The sequence below is a fragment of the Ochotona princeps genome, chromosome 2, assembly GCF_030435755.1.
Source record: "Ochotona princeps isolate mOchPri1 chromosome 2, mOchPri1.hap1, whole genome shotgun sequence".
NCBI classification, from domain to species: domain Eukaryota; kingdom Metazoa; phylum Chordata; class Mammalia; order Lagomorpha; family Ochotonidae; genus Ochotona; species Ochotona princeps.
The window spans coordinates 80,001,050-80,017,769 of record NC_080833.1 but is presented as its reverse complement, the minus strand read 5'-3'; the positions used below and the strand labels follow the sequence as shown (position 1 = coordinate 80,017,769).

Genomic DNA, 16,720 nt, shown 5'->3' with positions numbered 1-16,720 from the left:
CAGGAGAACTCCCTCCGCAGCACAGGAACCAGCACCATCCCCGGACACTATCAGGTGCCTTTGGATCTGGGTCCCTCCGTGACTAGTAGGCTACCTAAGGTAACACCATCAGCTTCAAGAATATGAAGACACCGACCTAGACGATTTAACAATATTGGTGATGTTACCTCCGCAGATTGAAAATAGAAGTGTTCAGGGTGGTACAACACACATTTTGAAAAACTAGAGATTTTAGGAATATCTAAATGGAAGCTGCTCAAAATGGGTAACGTAAGAGCAATGTTATTATAGAGATTGTGAATTTCTGTTTGAAAATGAAACATTCTAAAGATAAGGAAAATGTAAAATATAAAAAAAATAAGCAGTTTCAATCATGTTGTTCCAAAAAATGTTTTTCTATAACTTGACCAATTTAAGATGATGGAATTCTATAATAGATAAACCAATAACTTTACTTTTTATTTTGAGCACTTCACAATTTTATTATAAGCCAAGAATTTTGAATTTGCAGAAACGTATATTTTGGAATGGTGTACTTTGCATTGTTAAAATATATTTTTTATGATATAAAATTAATTTAAACAAAATGAGTCTGGGAATTAGTATCTTAAAAGTGACTACATTTTTGCAACTATTTGCAAGTGTCACCTCTAATTTTTTTTTTTAAGATTTAGTTACTTTTATTGGAAAGGCAGATTTACAGAGAGAATGAGAGAGATCTGGTATCTTCTGATTCACTTCTCAAATGGCTGGAGTGGCCAGAGCTGAGCCTATCAGAAACCAGAAGCCTAGAACTCCTCTTGTGTGGGTGCAGGGGCCCAAGAACTTGAGTCATCCTCCACTTCTTTCCCAGGTCATAAGCAGGGAGCTGGATGGGAAGTGGAGCAGCTGGGACATGAACCAGCATCCATAGGGATGCCAGTGCTTGGAGGTAGGGAATTAGCCAAGTTGAGCCATTGCGTTGGCCCTCAATAATGTTTTTTTTTTTAAAAAAAAAAAACAAAATTTATGAAGTAAATTTATGAAGTAGATTGAGACTTTCCCCTGCTAGTCTTTTGTAATTTAACCATTTTGAATTCTGTAAAGACCTCTTTGTCGGTTCTTTGTCAGCGTTTCTTTGAGAATGGTCCAGAGGTTGGTGTGCCACGCAGTGTACTGAGAATAACCCAGAGCAGATGGGGGCAGGAGCCGCTGTGCTTCCTGCAGCTCTGTGGTGTCCCTCACTTTCCAGTCATCAGTGACTTCCTGTCCATGGGTTATCATTCTCCCCTGACGTCTGAAGGAATGTTTTTCATTTTCAGTGTTCCTAAGTGCAACTGATCCTGGTCTAACTGTGTTTAATGCTGATGTATATGTTTTTTAAAAATGAGTCTGAAAAGTAATTGTGGAGCCAGGTAACTAAAAGGCCTTGTTCTCATATTTCTATTTTCCAAGTAACAGCCTGGGGTGGGTGGGGGGCTCTGTGGCTTTCTCTCAGGACTGTTTGCATGTGTGAAGTATCCTTCGGCAGCTCTGTCAGCGGGTGGTCTCTTTTTTATCCTGCTTGTGTCCCTCTTATCTTGGTCTCCATCTTATTTTTATTTTCCCTGTCTTAGGTCTTTGCTCTCGTTTTTCCTTCTCCGGCCTGCTTTCCCTGCACTCCCTTCTTGTGTACTGTGGCTCCTGTCGCCGTCACACACCATCTCAGGAATTTGTTCATATTGTCAGTGACTTTTTAGTCAGAAACAAATCCGCTGCATTGAGGAGAATGGCAGACAAGGTAAAACGCAAAATACTTCATTAAGAAATAGATGTGGGAGGTATTTGAGGTGGACTTCCTCAGACGCTGTTCCGGCTCGGGCACTCCTTCCCTGTCAGGAGTCCGCTTGGGCATCACAGGTTGCCATGCCGAGTCCTTATTTCCAGTGGGGTGAGAAGGAACTGTGTTTGGGAGGCTTCCTGAATATTTGTAGCGTACCCCTGTACTGTTGTGGTCCAGATTTGAAGATGCAAAACTTGAGTAAACTGAGGTTGAAAAACCCAGTGTGGAGTTCAAGTAACCGAGGGAGCTGGGCGTTTTCATACATTTCCCCAGCGTTGTCAGTCCAAGAGAGCAGAGGGCCCCTCTGGGCTTTGTGGTATTTTCTCAGGTTCTCCTAGGCTGCCTCCATCACACCTGCTCCTTTTCCTGTCGGGGGCAGGTGGTGGTGGTGTGGGTTTGTGGGGGGAGGATTCCTACGTGCTGGCTTCCCTGGCACTCGAGTCTCCTGCTGCGCCCCTGCGTCTGGGCGTTCTGGGGTTCTGGGCCCCCTCCCCAGTGTGGCTCTTCAGCCCCAGCTCTGCCCCCGTGAGGGGTGCGGTGTGGGAGCGAGGCACCTTCGTGCCCTGTCTCCTTCCTTAGATGCCAGGCCGGTTGAGAGTGCCAAGTTGCAGGCTGAAGAAAGGCCTAAGTGGACGGTCTTATCCCAGCAGCGGGCTCGTAGCTATCCACTTTTGAGGCCGCTGTGTCTCTGTTGGGTCAGGTCCGTGTTCCCCCTTTACCTGTGTGGGCCTCACCCTTCTCGTTCCCTTAAGGGGGCCCAAGCAAGTGACTCGTAAAGGCACGCCCATCAGCCAGCTCCAGGTCTCAGTGACTTTCGCCCCGCGTCTCTCCGCCCGCGGTCCCGGGAAGCCCGTCGCGGTGGGGCCCCGCGCCCCGCGCCCCGCGCCCCGCGCCCCGCGCCCCGCGCCCCTCCCCGACCGGCCTCGCGGGCGCCCGATCCCGCCCCCGGGCAGCGCCGGCCAATGGGCTGCGTCCCGGGGCGGGCCGGGGCGGCGGCGGCCGGCGCGGTGGTGGCGGTAGCTGCAGGGGCGGTGGCGGTGGCGGCGGCGGCGGCTTGGCCGGGCGTCCGCGGGCCGTGCGTGGGGGATGGGGGCGGCGGGCTGCAGCCCTCGGGGGCGGCGGCGGCGGCCGTGAGCGCGGGGCGGGCGTCCGCGTGCGGGGCGCGCGATGGAGCGCCACGGTGAGTGTGGGGCGAGCACCCTTGCGAGTTGGCGTTCCGGCCGCGGGCTCGGTCGGGGTCGTCGGGGAGACTGGGACCCGAGCGCGGGGAGGAAGCGGGTGGAGGAGCTGGGGGGCAGTGGTGGTGGCGATCGTTAGGAGTCGAGCGCGGCGCGTAGACCCTTCCTTCCTGCCCGGGTGGGTGATTCCCTTCCCGGTTTGGCGCGGGCGGCCGGGGGACTCCACAGCCTGCGGGAGCGCCCGGCCCCGCGGTGACAGCGTGGGCACCTCGCACCGCGCCGCCCCGGGTCCGAGCCTTCCCCGGCTTTTGGGTCTCAGCCGTCAGGAACGTTTGGTTTCGCGGCCGCCTCACTTTTGGCGGTGTCCTGGTTCTGCTTGGGACATGTTGGAGTGGGACAGGGGAAGAGGGGGTGACGGTGTTCACTCAGAAGGCACTTTTCCCTCCTTGGCCGGCGAGCTAGAGTCTGAGACATTTCCAGTCGGAACCTTAGAGCCTCGTGTCTCTATGTTTATCAGCTTTTTAAAAAAACCCTGTTTCTCATACCTTTGCGGAGGGCTGATTTACCTGCTCCGGGGCGGGAGCGCGGCACTCCTTCGCCTTTATCTGTTGTCCGGATTGTAATCTCCAGTCTGTGTTGAGCCTTTGTGCCTCCTGTCCGTATCTCCTAGGGGGCTCTCCCCGCCCCTGGCGTTCAAGTCCGCGACGGGGAACGTGCTCTTTGGCATTGTGTGGTTCTGGCTGCAGCAAGCAGAGAGCCCTGCCGGCCAGGAATGCTAGACATTGTGCAGGCGTGGGAGGCCGGACAGCTTCCTCTCCGTCCCAGCTGCCCGGCAGTGCAGCCTCTGGGGTTGCACGCCTGCCCCTGGAGAACGCTCGCTTGTTCCCGGTCACCTGCCTCTGACACGTCTGTTGTTTTTTTGTTTTGTTTTTGTTTTGTTTTCCCTGGTAGGGAAGAAATAGAATTAAAGAGCTTCAGAATGACCTCTTGTGGTTTTTCGTGTGTGTGTGTGTGTGTGTGTGTGTGTGTGTGTTTTAGGCTCTTAAACGGATTCTTAGCATTTGTGCTGAAATAGCAGATTTCTAAAATATCTGGCAAGTTTTCCTCAGGTAGAAACAGAACGGCGGGAACTGTGAAGTGCATGTGTTTGGGGGGCAGCTTTCCTCTTGAGTGGGAGTGGGTGATAGTTGCCTTCTGACGGTGGAGTGCGTGAGACTGAATTAACACAGGCTGGGGTGGGGGTTGTGAAACGCATTTTAGGGAACAGGAAATTTCTGCCTACATCTGTAATGCAAATATCACTTAGAGTTGAGAACATACAAAGTCCACTTACTTCAGGGTTCTTTGAAAAGTGGATAATCTATGTTTTCACTGCCTGTTTAGATTTGGAAGAGATGCATGAGAATTAGTTTCACAAATATTTTGCTCAACATTCTGTTTGCACAGCTCCAACTTTATTTGGAAGTCTTGTGGTAGCTTTCCACGAAGCCAGTCAAGTTTCTGGAATTGTTTCTTGTCATGATTTCTTGTTCACAGGCTACGCATAGGTTGTATAGAAGTCACATCTTGTTTGTTAAAATATATTGAAAACCAGTTGCCTAAAGCAAAGCACTGTTAGTCATAATGGCAGACAATTCCTTGGGTTTTCATGATGAGTTAAACATTGTGTTAAGCACTTGCCATGCTTTATTACCTAATTTAGTTAAACTGCCACTTGAAATCCATTAGTAATTACATTTTATGTTACCACCAACTGGAGATTATTTGTTATAGTGCATGGAAAACTAGTGTGTGTAGTCTTGAAAGAAGTGGATATTATCTGGGTTTTCTTAGGTCTAGATTACAGCTACAAAATGGGCCTTTGTTGTTGTTAATCACTGTCAATTTTATTGGGACTTCAAAGAAGTGTATCTCCTTATTATAATCAAGAATGTTTAGATCTCAGCAGTCAGGAAAATACTTTTGATTGTTAAAAAAAATTTGTAAGCTTATTTCTTCTGTTTAAAGCACTTATTAACCTCTGTGGAAGCTCAATAACATAAGACTAACAGTGCAAGTGCTTAAGAAAAGCCTTACATTTTTGAAAAAGAAAATAAATTGGAAAGGAAACTGCGTGTGATGGAAGAGTCAGAGCTTATCTCTGCACTTGGCCGATACAGGCAGGTGGGCTGGGGAGTTGATTCGGTGGGAGTTTGTCCTATGTCTCGAGTCCTGTTTTGTAAGGAGTGACCATCCAGCTGGCAGTTTGAAGGTACCTACAAAAGCGACTCCTATTCCTGGGGGGGTCCAGTGGTAGCTTGCTTTCCCTGCAGCATAGAAAATGTCATCCAGGGCTCTGACATCCTGGGAATAACAGATGGGTGTTTCCAGAATTCCATAGTCAGTAATCAGATGACAGGCTGGAGCTGTGAGCCTGCGGCTGACTTTCCAGCTGTCCCTCAGACCTGCCTTGTAGCCGTGTTTGGGTCAGGTCACTGTTTTTCCTCCTCTGGTATCTGCTGCGCCTCTTACCTAAAGTCCTATGCGATACCTGTGTTTGGAGCCAAACTGGAATACAGAAAACTCTTTGTCCTGGTGAAGGCTTTTCCTGGTCAGATGTCTTTCCTGTGGCAAATGCTTCGTAATTCACTTTTCCTCTCTGCGTGAAGCTATAAAGTGGAGAAGCAGGAACAGAATTAAAGTCGTCACACACAGTGACAGGAAAATCTGCCAGTAGGATGGCCAGTTGGGTCTATCTTAGTATCACCTCAGCTTGGAACTTGGACAAGAGATGCGGGAGAGGCAGCATGTGAAATTTGGGGCTGCAAGAGTAAAATTAGTAAGATTAGTCTGGCTAGCCCGGCCAGGGGCATATCACAGCGGTAGAATTCCACAGGGCTCACCAACATGAGTGAAGATGTGGGAGGTTTGAGGCCATCAGATTTGCTTTATATCCCATCTGATATACACAGTGGTAATCCCATGATTTTCACCTCGAGATTTTAGCTCCATGGTTCCAAGCTTGACATGATCTCTGTCCCATGATGATGTGGCAAGCAAAGTACATCTGCTTCAAAATGTTGAATATTCTGTCAGAATATTGAGAAACTTAATAGGATATTCCTGACAAATCAGTCCTGTTGGCACTTTCTTCATATCTGGGGTTGACATGTTTGTGTCCTAGGTTTCTTCTTTTTTCTTTGGTGGTTGTGTATGCATTTGCAGTTTCGTTAGATCAGGCGTGACTATCCCCACTGCAGAGTAGCTGTCACTCCTTGGGCGTCTTCCCATTCTGCAGGTGTCTACTTCCCAGGCCTGGGCCTCCACTTTGGCCTCTGGCAACCCACTGGACCGCTGGAAGCAGCACAGGGCCCCCAACACTCCAAGTCAAAAAACCTGAATTCCGTTTATCTCAGTTGTAGTGTTTCCTTTTTCCAGTTTGAAATATGAAAACGTAAAGTGAGCATAACAAAATGAACACAATCATAATGCTGACCAGCTGTAGACTGTACTACCTTGTAGTTCCTTGGTTTACCCCCCACCCCTGTGTTTCTGTGTTTATTTTAAACAGGCTGAATCTTGTCTGAAAGGGCTAAATATTTTTGAAATGCTTCTACAATTTTGAGTTTGTAGTTGAATTCATAGTCTTTTTACAGACTTTTTTTTTAATGATTTATTTATTTGAAAGGCAGAGTTACAGAGAGGGGGAGAGATAGATATTCTGTCTGATAGTTCACTCCCCGAATGGCCACAATGGCCAGGGCCAGGTCAGGCTGAAGCCAGGACCAAGGAACTTCATCTTGGTCTCCCACACTAGTGCAGGGGCCCAAGGCCTTGGGCCATCTGAAGCTGGTTTCCAAGCACATTTGCAGGGAGCTGAATAAAGCAGCATAGAGTGTCAGCATGCAGGCAGTGGACTAACCCATCTACCACAACATTGGCCTGCACAAATTGTTTTACTTGACATTTATTATATATGTCTTTAATTTTTCTAGCCATCTTTATCATTGGCTTGTAAAAGTGAAATGACTTTATGAAGTCAGTTGCTGCCATGCTTTAGATTGTTACACTCATCAACCTTCTGCGTGACTGAGAAAAGAGCTGCCAGACAGGGCTTGTAGGTTTTCTGTTTTGCCTTGTTTATTTTTGTTGGTGGGGAGAGTTAGATGTGATAATTGTGCTCAAAAATTGCCCTAGAGTCACTTTAGAAATTGTCTCTATTTTTGAAGAACTTATGTTGGATAGGTTGGAACTAGCTTGAAGCATAGAAATTACACTTTCAAAAATCATTTGCTATAATGATATTAAGAATTTTAAAAGCTATTAGGATAATATTGGGACACCCTATTTAATAATCAAGAGAAACAATAGTATAAATCCAACTTTGATTTCAGTTTTATGTAATCTTCATTCGGCTTCATGTGCTTTTTAATTTAGATTTTTTAAAAAAGAATTATCTTTCCCCCCAGTAATAGCACAAAAACCTAGAGTTAAGTATTATTTCTCTAAAAAACAAAACTTTGTAAGTCTATTACTCTTTCTGCAAATTTCTTGTTCATTTTGATAATAGTTTTGTATAAGACATTGTCATATGTCAAACACTATGCTGAGCAGAGAACACATGGTGAGCAAACATGAATACATGGCCATGATAGCCTTGAAGTCGTAGTATAGATTGGTAGACATAAGTCAGCCTGTTTGGACTGTGAGAAGTACAGTGATGGATGCTGTAGAGCATCCAGCAGAAAAGTGGTCCAGGAAGGTTTCATTCAGTAATTGCTCTGAGAACGGAGATCAGAATGGATGAAGGAAGCAGTCTTCCAGGCAAATAAAACTGTCCATGCAGTCCTCCGCCTAACCATCCATGTTTCCAAGACTGTAGAGTCGTTATTACACAGGTAATTGAGCTGGTGAATTGCAACCAGAATTTTAAAAAATGAAGTGATAGGGATTAATTTAAAAAAAAATGGTCTGAATACAACACAGTGATCCTATCCAAAACCTGCTTTCTGAAATACAAATGTGCTCTTAAACCCACATACCCCACACACATACTTAACATGTATACAGGCTCGTGATGTTGAGTTATTTCTTGCCGAAGGTCATGCTACACAAACGCTGTTAGAGCAATGAGACAGAAGTGTGTGTGGCAGACATGTTAAGAGCCAGGAGTGTGACTTTTATAATATTACAGGTTGATAAATAGGAACCACTTTTTAATTGGAGCTTTCTAGAAAAGCATGGTAGCTTTTCACAGGTCATTTGAGCAAATGACATGAGAGTTAATTGTTTTAGAAGTTCACTCTCTGTTTCGGATGGGACAAGAATGGATGTAGAGAGATCATAAGGAAATTAATGCTGTAGGTCAGACAAGAAGCACCAGCAATTCACTAGTGTTGTAGCAGCAGAGATAGAAATGGATAAAGAACTATGGATCAGGAAGAAAGAAATCTGGAGTTGACGGAGGCATAGGAAAGAGTGAATGACACAGAACTTCATGTTACATACGACAGGGAGGGAATGCAGATTGAGCGTCCCATCTGAAGTGCTGGAAATTAGAGCTGTTCAGATTTCAGAGTTCCTGGGCTTTTGGAATTTTCACATTGGCAGCTCAAGTCCCAAATGCTACAAAGTCTGAAACGTTTAAAGTATCATCCACGTGCTTGGGAAGTTTGGGATTTGGAACGTTTGGATTTTAAATTTTTGGAGGAGAGATGCTCAAACTGTGTTACATAATTACATACTACAACTTTGAAAGTTTTCAAACACTCAAGACAAAAATAATAGAAAAACCTGCTGATAGTGCTTGAGCTGTTTAATTTCCTTGCTCATTTACTTTTTTTTTATTTTTGCAAAATACGAGGGCTTTTAAGGATGAAGAAGAAACAAAGTAAGGTTTTTCTTGCTTTCCAACTGCAGCAGTTTAGGCATTTTAACACAAAAACCTTATAATTTGGTGATCTTTTAATTATCATACAAGCATGTAAGGTAAATGGTATGGTTTCACATCTGGAACGTACAAGCGTTTTTAAGTTATTACCATACTGAAAGATTGTGCTGTTCTGAGCTTCCCCAAATCTGAAAATCACTCTACATTTATTTGTGAAGTTTTGTCAGAGTAGCAGACAGACTTGTTTTATACAAAAAAAAGCAAAATACTGTTGATGAGATTTGGCAACTCAATGAGTGTGGTGGGGAGTGGGGGCAGGGTTAGGGGAGGGAGACAGGGAGGGAAGGAGGTTGGGTGGGAAGTGCAGACTACCTGTAATTAAGCTTTTCTGTGTTGGGCATTTTGTGCCACGTCTCATTTAGTCCTTATATACATGCTGTCAGGGCATTATTCCCATTCTGTAAGCAGGCATGCGTAAAAGAAATGGCCAATAGCTTGTTAGGTGAAAGAGCAAGTGACGGAAGAGATTTTAGAAAGCAGGTATTTGTTTTGTACAAGCTCATTGCATCTTCTGTTTGGAAGGCGGTATGGCGGAGGGAGAGTATGACCTCCCGCTAAAGGAGGACTGTGAAAAATCCCATTACCTAGGAATCGAGAGGAAGTTACTGTAAGAGTATAGACTTTGACATCAGGACAGATCGAAATTGAAGTCTCGTGTAATTATTTAACTGTTGAGAGCTTAGACAAAATTGCAAGTTCTAAATCTCATTTGTGAAATGAGAAGAATGCTAGTTTGTATATCACAGCGTCATCAAGATTCCTGGCACTTAACAGCACAAGGGCCATTGGCAGTACAGCACTTATTTTTCAAATTGTATGATGGGATACCGAGGCAGGCTGTGGCTGTTTGTGAAGACTACTGTGCTATTTCCCTGTCTGATGTAGTATTTGTGTTTTTTTGTCTTTGTTCCCTGCTCCCTTGAAGGATTTCAGTTGTTCTGACCGGTAAATGAAAGGATGATTGCTCACAAACAGAAAAAGACAAAGAAGAAACGCATTTGGGCATCAGACCAGCTGTCTACTGATGTTACAACTTCGGAAATGGGGCTCAAGTCCTTAAGTTCTAACTCCATTTTTGATCCAGATTACATAAAGGAGTTGGTGAATGATATCAGGAAGTTTTCCCATATGTTACTATATTTGAAGGAAGCGATTCTTTCAGGTTTGTCAACTCTTTTTTCTTACTGTTATTGCTGGATAGTTTGTGAGCTTTAAATGCCAGGGCTGTGATAGATAGCTGTGCACAGGAAGGGAGGAGTAGGGTATTCATCTGTACTTATGACCCCTTATCTTTTATGGCCAATTGTATGATGTTTACAGTGTAAACTAATTTACAATTAAATAATAGTGCCAAACGTAATAGACGCTTTGAAATGTGTTAGAGAACAAGAGTACAGTGTTTGATTCCTAGTATTTGTAACCATTTGAAGTGGGAACCTGTAAGATTACTTGATTGAGATTTTAGCCTTGTTAATGGTAACATAGTATATTGATTGTTCTTTAATAAGCAGACTAGTGTTTATAATTTACATTGACATCACCTTGACCTAAATTCAACTTCCCATAATGTCAAAACTTAATCTAAAAAGACCACTCTTGGATTTTTTTTTCTCAAAAATGAGACATAACTCTGTTTTGCTAGTCTGTAACCTTTGAAAAATTATTTCATTTCAATTGAAAGGCAAAAGAGAGAGAGAGATCTACTGGTTTACTCCCCCAATGCCTGCAACAGCCAAGGTTGGGCCGGGCTGAGGCCAGAATCTCAGAATTCAGTCCAGGTCCCCCACATAGGTGGCAGGGACCCAAGTGCTTGAGCCTGTCACCTGTGCTGATTACAGCACAGGAAGCTGAAATTAGAAACAGCTGAAACTTACCCAGGCACTGTGAAATGGAATGTGGCTCTCAAGTGGCATCCTAAGCGCTGAGTCAAGTCCTGTTCCTGTAACTCTTCTTTGGTAAGGGGTAATCACAGATTTTACTTTCTGTTTACTTCAGAGCTATGTCGTGTAATGCCTGCATTATCATTTGGTTTGGCCGTGCCAGGGCAACTGCCAGCAGTGTTCAAAATTCAATTAATCTATAGCAGGCTAATTTTTTTTTAAAGATTTGTTTACTTTTATTGGAAAGTCAGATATACAGAGAGGAGGAGAGACAGTGAGAAAGATCTTCTATCCGATGATTCACTCCCCAAGTGAGCAGCAACAGCTGATGCTATGCCGATCCAAAGCCAGGATCCAGGAACTTCTTCCAGGTCTCCCACACGGGTGCAGGGTCCCAAGGCTTTGGGCTATCCTCGACTGCTTTCCCAGGTCACAAGCAGGGAGCTGGGTGGGAAGTGGAGCTGCCAGGACCAGAACCGGCGCCCATATGGGATCCTGGCGCGTTCAAGGCGAGGACTTCAGCCACTAGGCCACAGCACCGGGCCCAGCAGGCTAATTTTTAAGTTTATAATTTTAGATGGTCCACAGATGATGTTATAAATATCTCAATGGCCATTGGCAGTTAAGGTTCCCCACCTGTGGTCTGGTCGAAATGAATGATGGAGGGGCCGTCCCTATTTCCTATCCGGTTAAACTACTGCCTGGGATTCTGGCATCCCATCTGGATGCTGGTTGGAGACCTGGAGACCCTGTTTCTGCTCCCTTCTAACGTGGGAAAGCAGAAGGTGGCTGGTTAAACGTTTTGGCCCTTGTGAGAGTGAACCACAGACGGAAGAGCTCTCTTGCTGTGTCTGTCTCTCTTTGTAACTCTGCCTTTCAAATAAATAAAATACATCTTTTACAAAGAAGAAAGAAATGGATGATGAAGTGCAAAACTTGATTCTCTTAAAGTATAAGAATATACATCTTCGAATCTTAGTCTTCCAACTTCTAGTGCTTTTTAATATCCAGATTTGATGGTAGTGATAATAGAGATGTAACTTCTATTCTTTGTGATATTCATTTCTTTATATAGTATATTCATATATGAAAAGTGACAGGTCTCCCTATAATCTCTATCAAATCTCCTCAGTCTTCATAGAAATTTATGAAATGTCAGTAAATATTTCTTTTTTATAAAGATTCATTTATTTTTTTATTAGAAAGATTTGCAGAGAGAAGGAGAGACAGGAAGATTTTCCATCCGTTGATTCACTCATCAAGAGGTTGAAATGGCTGGAGCTGAGCTGATCTGAAGCCAGGCTCCTGGAGCCTCTTCTGAGTCTCCTACACGGATGCAGGGTCCCAAGGCTTTGGGCTGTCCTCAACTGCTTTCCCAGGCCACAAGCAGGGAACTGGATGGGAAGTAGGACCACTGGGACTAGAATCGGCACCCATATGGGATCCTGGCACGTTTAAGGCAAGGACTTTAGCTCTGGACCTGAAATGTCAGTAAATATTTCTATATGTGTAAATAACATATTTGTTTGCCAAGGTACATTTTGAAAGGCAAACTAAAGCCCACATCTTGTGCTGATTCTGAATTGGAGAGCTTATTTCTGGGGTGCGGAATTTCACATAGTGGTTAACCCAGTGTGCCTGAATCTGATGCCCAGTTCCAGCCCTGATTCCAGCCACCTGTCAGAGGGGACCTGAAGAGGGGCAACTGGGAGGCCCAGATGTTGGGTTTCTGCCACCCAGATGGGAGGCTTGGGTTGAGCTCACTTCCTGCCATTGCTGGCATTTGGAAGTATGCCAGAATGTGGAAGTTCTATGTCTTTCTGCCTCTTAGTTACATATATTGTACATGAAGTTATTTCAAACTAACTTTGGAGGCAGAATGTCCAGAACAACTAGAAGAATTGAAGCCTCCACTTTTTAGTTCAGTTAGTTTTTCTTAAAACAATAATCATATAGGTCATTATTTAGGAACTGCATGAGAAAATCCATTGCTTACACTTCTGTTTAATAGCTTGATTTTGATGCCTAATTTTGGATGATTAAATGGCAATAAATATAACTCTTGTTATTGTGGGAAAATATCCTAAGTACGTTAAGTATTATGTTGGTAACTTTTTTTTTTTTTTTTTTTTTTTTTTTTTGCCCAAAGGACACACCTGCCATTTCTGTCCTTTCACTTGTACTGTTCTGTAGTTACCACCAGAGCTCTGAGTTTTGACCAGAAGCAAAGAGCTGTAGGTGTTTCATTGTTTTTGTTTTTGATTTTTTTGGAGTGAAGAGACTTTGTCAGTATTTTGTCATTTGATTCCCCCAGAAAGAATGATGCCCAGTTTTTGGGCTTGTCTTTTACTGTTTACATATCTGTATTACTCTAAAAGGCAGACACAGAGAGACACATTTCCATCTGCTGGTTTTCTCCCCAGATGCTGGAAACAGCCAAGATTGGACTTTAGCCAAGAGCCCAGGATGCCATCAGGGTCTCCAGTGTGGCTGGCAGGGACCCATGTTGTTGAGGCACCGCGTGCTGCCTCCCAAGGTGTGCTGTATTAGGAACTGAAATTGAAAGCTGAGCCGAAACTCAGGCATTCTAACTCGGAATGTGATTTTTAATGTTCTTGGCTGCCCTGACACCTGCCCCGCCCCCCGGTTATTATTACCTTTAAAAAAGAAAAAGATTTATTTATTTTTATTTGAAAGGCAGAATTACAGCATGAAGCAGAGAGAGGTCTTTTGCTAGTTGCCTCCCCCAATGGCTGCAATGGCTGGAGCTGGGCTGATTGGAAGGCAGGAGCCAGGAGCATATTCTGGGTCTCCCATGTGCATGCAGGAATCCAAGTCCTAGGGCTGCCTTCCCAGGACATTAGCAGGGAGCTGGATTGGGACTAGAGCTGCAGGGACTTGAACCAGCACCTATATGGGATGCTGGTGCTGCAGTTGGGGAGTTAGCCTGCAATGGCATAGCACTGAACACAGTTATTCCACATATGTTAGCAATTAAAAAAGCGGAAGAGTTAGCGCTTGCGAATAAGAAATTTGAAGCACAACAGTCACCTTTTGGTTTGATCAGGATATCATTTCTAAATGTACAGAATCTACCTGTAATGAGACAGTGATATGTAGTCATTCAAGTATGGCCTCAGGTGTTTAAGCATATTGTGAAGGGCAAACTTAGATGAATAGCTTTATGGTTAGTTAATGACCACATTTTCAAAAAATTCTTCCCCAAACTAATTATAGAATTGACATATAATTGTATATGATGCTCCTTATGTTTCAGAGTACTTTCACACACAGTTAGTCACTGGGTCCCCAGAAGGCAGGTGGGGCTGCAGCCGGGGTTGGACTTGTAGTCCAGTTGCACAGATGAGATGTAGGTATAACTTGGGTGGCTTTGTCGACCTCTTAGTGTGGGTAAGTAACAGCCTCCTTTGGAACATGGAGATTTCTCAGTGTAGGATGGTATGCTGTTGCCATCTCAGTGGAGGTACTTTGCAGAAAGCATTGTTCAGATTTTACATTTCATTAGCCATATGCTGTGCACCGTCCAGTAGGGTAACTACTGACCCTATGTGGCTATTTCATTAATTAATTAATTTGATTACATTTTAAAATATGGTTGCTGGTACCACATTTCAAGTTTCCCAAAATTCATATGGGCACATTGGGCAATGAAGATATCAAAAATTTCCATCATTGTTGTGAAAGTATCTGTTGGATAGTGCTGGTCTAGGCGTTTGGTCTTTATCAGTATTAAGAATATTGAGATGAATTCTTAAGCCATACACATTTTATACCATATCAGGAAGCAAGACAATATTTTTATTAGTAAACTTAAGAAAATTTTATTATAGAGGTTTCAGATTCCTTTTCTTAAATTGCCTTAGAATCATGTAATTTTTGTACTCTTTTGAAAGTGGCATAACAATTTTCAGCTAGATTGTAGTTTGGGTCCCTTGATATTAGTGCATGGTAGAAAACACTAGAAAGAGACTTATGATCTAGGTTCTAAGACTAGTTCTGCCACCAACTAGCTTTGGAAGATGACCTCAGTTATTTAATCTTTTGTTAAGAACAAGGAGTAGGGGGTTCTAGATGTTATCCGTTTGATGATTCTGTGATTCAAAATTTGATGGGAATTGGGGATTTTACGTTGTCCAGAATATTGAATTTGGAGCTGCACAACCCAGCTAAGATTTCTTATATCATGTGCTGCAATTTCAATGGAATTCTCGTCTCTTTAGGATGTTCATGTGAGTTTGGTGATAATTCTGTTAAACATGATACTGATGAAAATTTCCCAGGTAAGAATGTGAAGCTGTAGTAGTTGGAGAACTAAATAGGGAGATTTAAAAAAAAAAAAAAGGAAACAAGTCTTTTGTTTCCCCAGTAGGGTTAAGATACGTATGCAATTTATCTCTTTTTATTTATTGGCAAATAAATTTGGAGAGCTCCCTGTGGGAGACGGGAGACCTGAAAACACGCGGTTTTTGCTTTGCTGGAGTTCAGATTTCCCTTCTCTTGCTGATTTCTAGGAGGAGGTGACTCTGTAGTCTTGCACAAATAGCAGGTGTGGAATGTAAAGTTTTAGATCTCTATCCAGTGTCATTAAAGGTGCATTATGAATAATTATAGGGCTCAATCCTCTTAAATGAAAACGCTGAAGGCACTCAGTTGTACATATGCAGTTTGTGTTTAATTATAACATTGTAGGTTAATATAATCATATGTCCAGTGTAAGTGCCAGTTCAGGTTTATAATTGCCCCTTGAACGATAACAGATAACAGGTTGCCCGTGGAATTCCAAATAATAAATCTATAAATATTCTTCTTAATTATACAATAATTCCAAAGCCTTTGCTTTCAACATACGTCTCCCTTCCCAACTGAAACATTATTTCAAGAAAAGTAAAAAATCTAAGAGTTTGGAAAGTGTGCAGCTTTTAAATTAGGCTAGAAAAAACAACACCAACATGTCTCTCTCCTGGTAGGTGCTTGCATGTATTGATTGCCACTGTTAAATATATTTGAAAGAAAAGTAATTTAATGCTTCCTGTCGCTGTTTGTTCTTGATTATACAACAATATTTTTAAATGGGATTTAGTGAATGCTGAATAGTGTAACTATGGTGCATTTTTTTTTCTTTTTTGGCTAATTGGTTGGTTGTGTTTTTTTTTAAGCAGGCTAGGATGAAAGATTAAAATTTCTGCCCAGTTTGTGATAAACTGGTTCTCTAATTTTTAAATATGTGCTTTCTGGTTTGAGTATGTCCTTGTTATTTTGCAGACATGACTGACCTCGTTAGTGTAGCTTCTCATTCCATATTCTTGATTTTTTTTTTTTTACTGATCTGTAGTCAAAAGAAGTATGTTAACTTTCTAAAGCAAAATTTATTGAATAGTAGGAGTTAAATGTGTAATGCCATTAAGTAATGTGTTCTGTGGTTAGACTTAGGATGCTAAGTCTTAATTGAAACCCAGTCACATAGCTTAATTTGATTCCCCAGGGTGGATATAGGAGGATATATAATTTTTTTATGAGTGTTAATTTTCAGTGTCAGTTTATGCAAGAAAATTTGTGAAGTGTTAGCAACATTAAGTTGCTAATTACTTCTGGAACATTAATTCCGGAACTAAGCCTCCATAAAGTGATTCCCAGTGGATCGCACCAAGGACAATACTACTGTTACAGGTTCTGGTGGGTGCCCAGAATGTGAGAGATGAGTCTTTGAAGAGTGAGGTATGAAGTACTGGTAGCTCATTTTTTAGACCTGTACCGGCTCTCGGTGGATTTCAGTCCTCCTCTGCTCCGGCCCAGAAGGGTCTGCCTGAATTAGCACCATTTCATGATTGGCATGCTAACTGGAAGGTGACGCCCTTTAGAGCACAGATGTCAGAGCACCTGCCGTTAAGCTAGAACTCTCTGATCATGTGGT

The 16,720-nt window shown here is 43.2% G+C and overlaps 1 protein-coding gene across 1 annotated transcript in view; it reads left to right on the top strand.

Annotated features, from left to right (window-relative positions):
* Positions 1 to 2,832: 2,832 nt before the first annotated feature.
* ARHGAP29 (Rho GTPase activating protein 29) overlaps positions 2,833 to 16,720 on the top strand; it is a 56,987-nt gene continuing 43,099 nt past the window's right edge. Inside the window, exons 1-2 of the mRNA XM_058659313.1 lie at positions 2,833 to 2,981; positions 9,834 to 10,070. Coding sequence (XP_058515296.1) covers positions 9,866 to 10,070 — 205 coding nt within the window. The 5' untranslated portion in view covers positions 2,833 to 2,981; positions 9,834 to 9,865. The remainder of the gene's footprint in view (positions 2,982 to 9,833; positions 10,071 to 16,720) is intronic.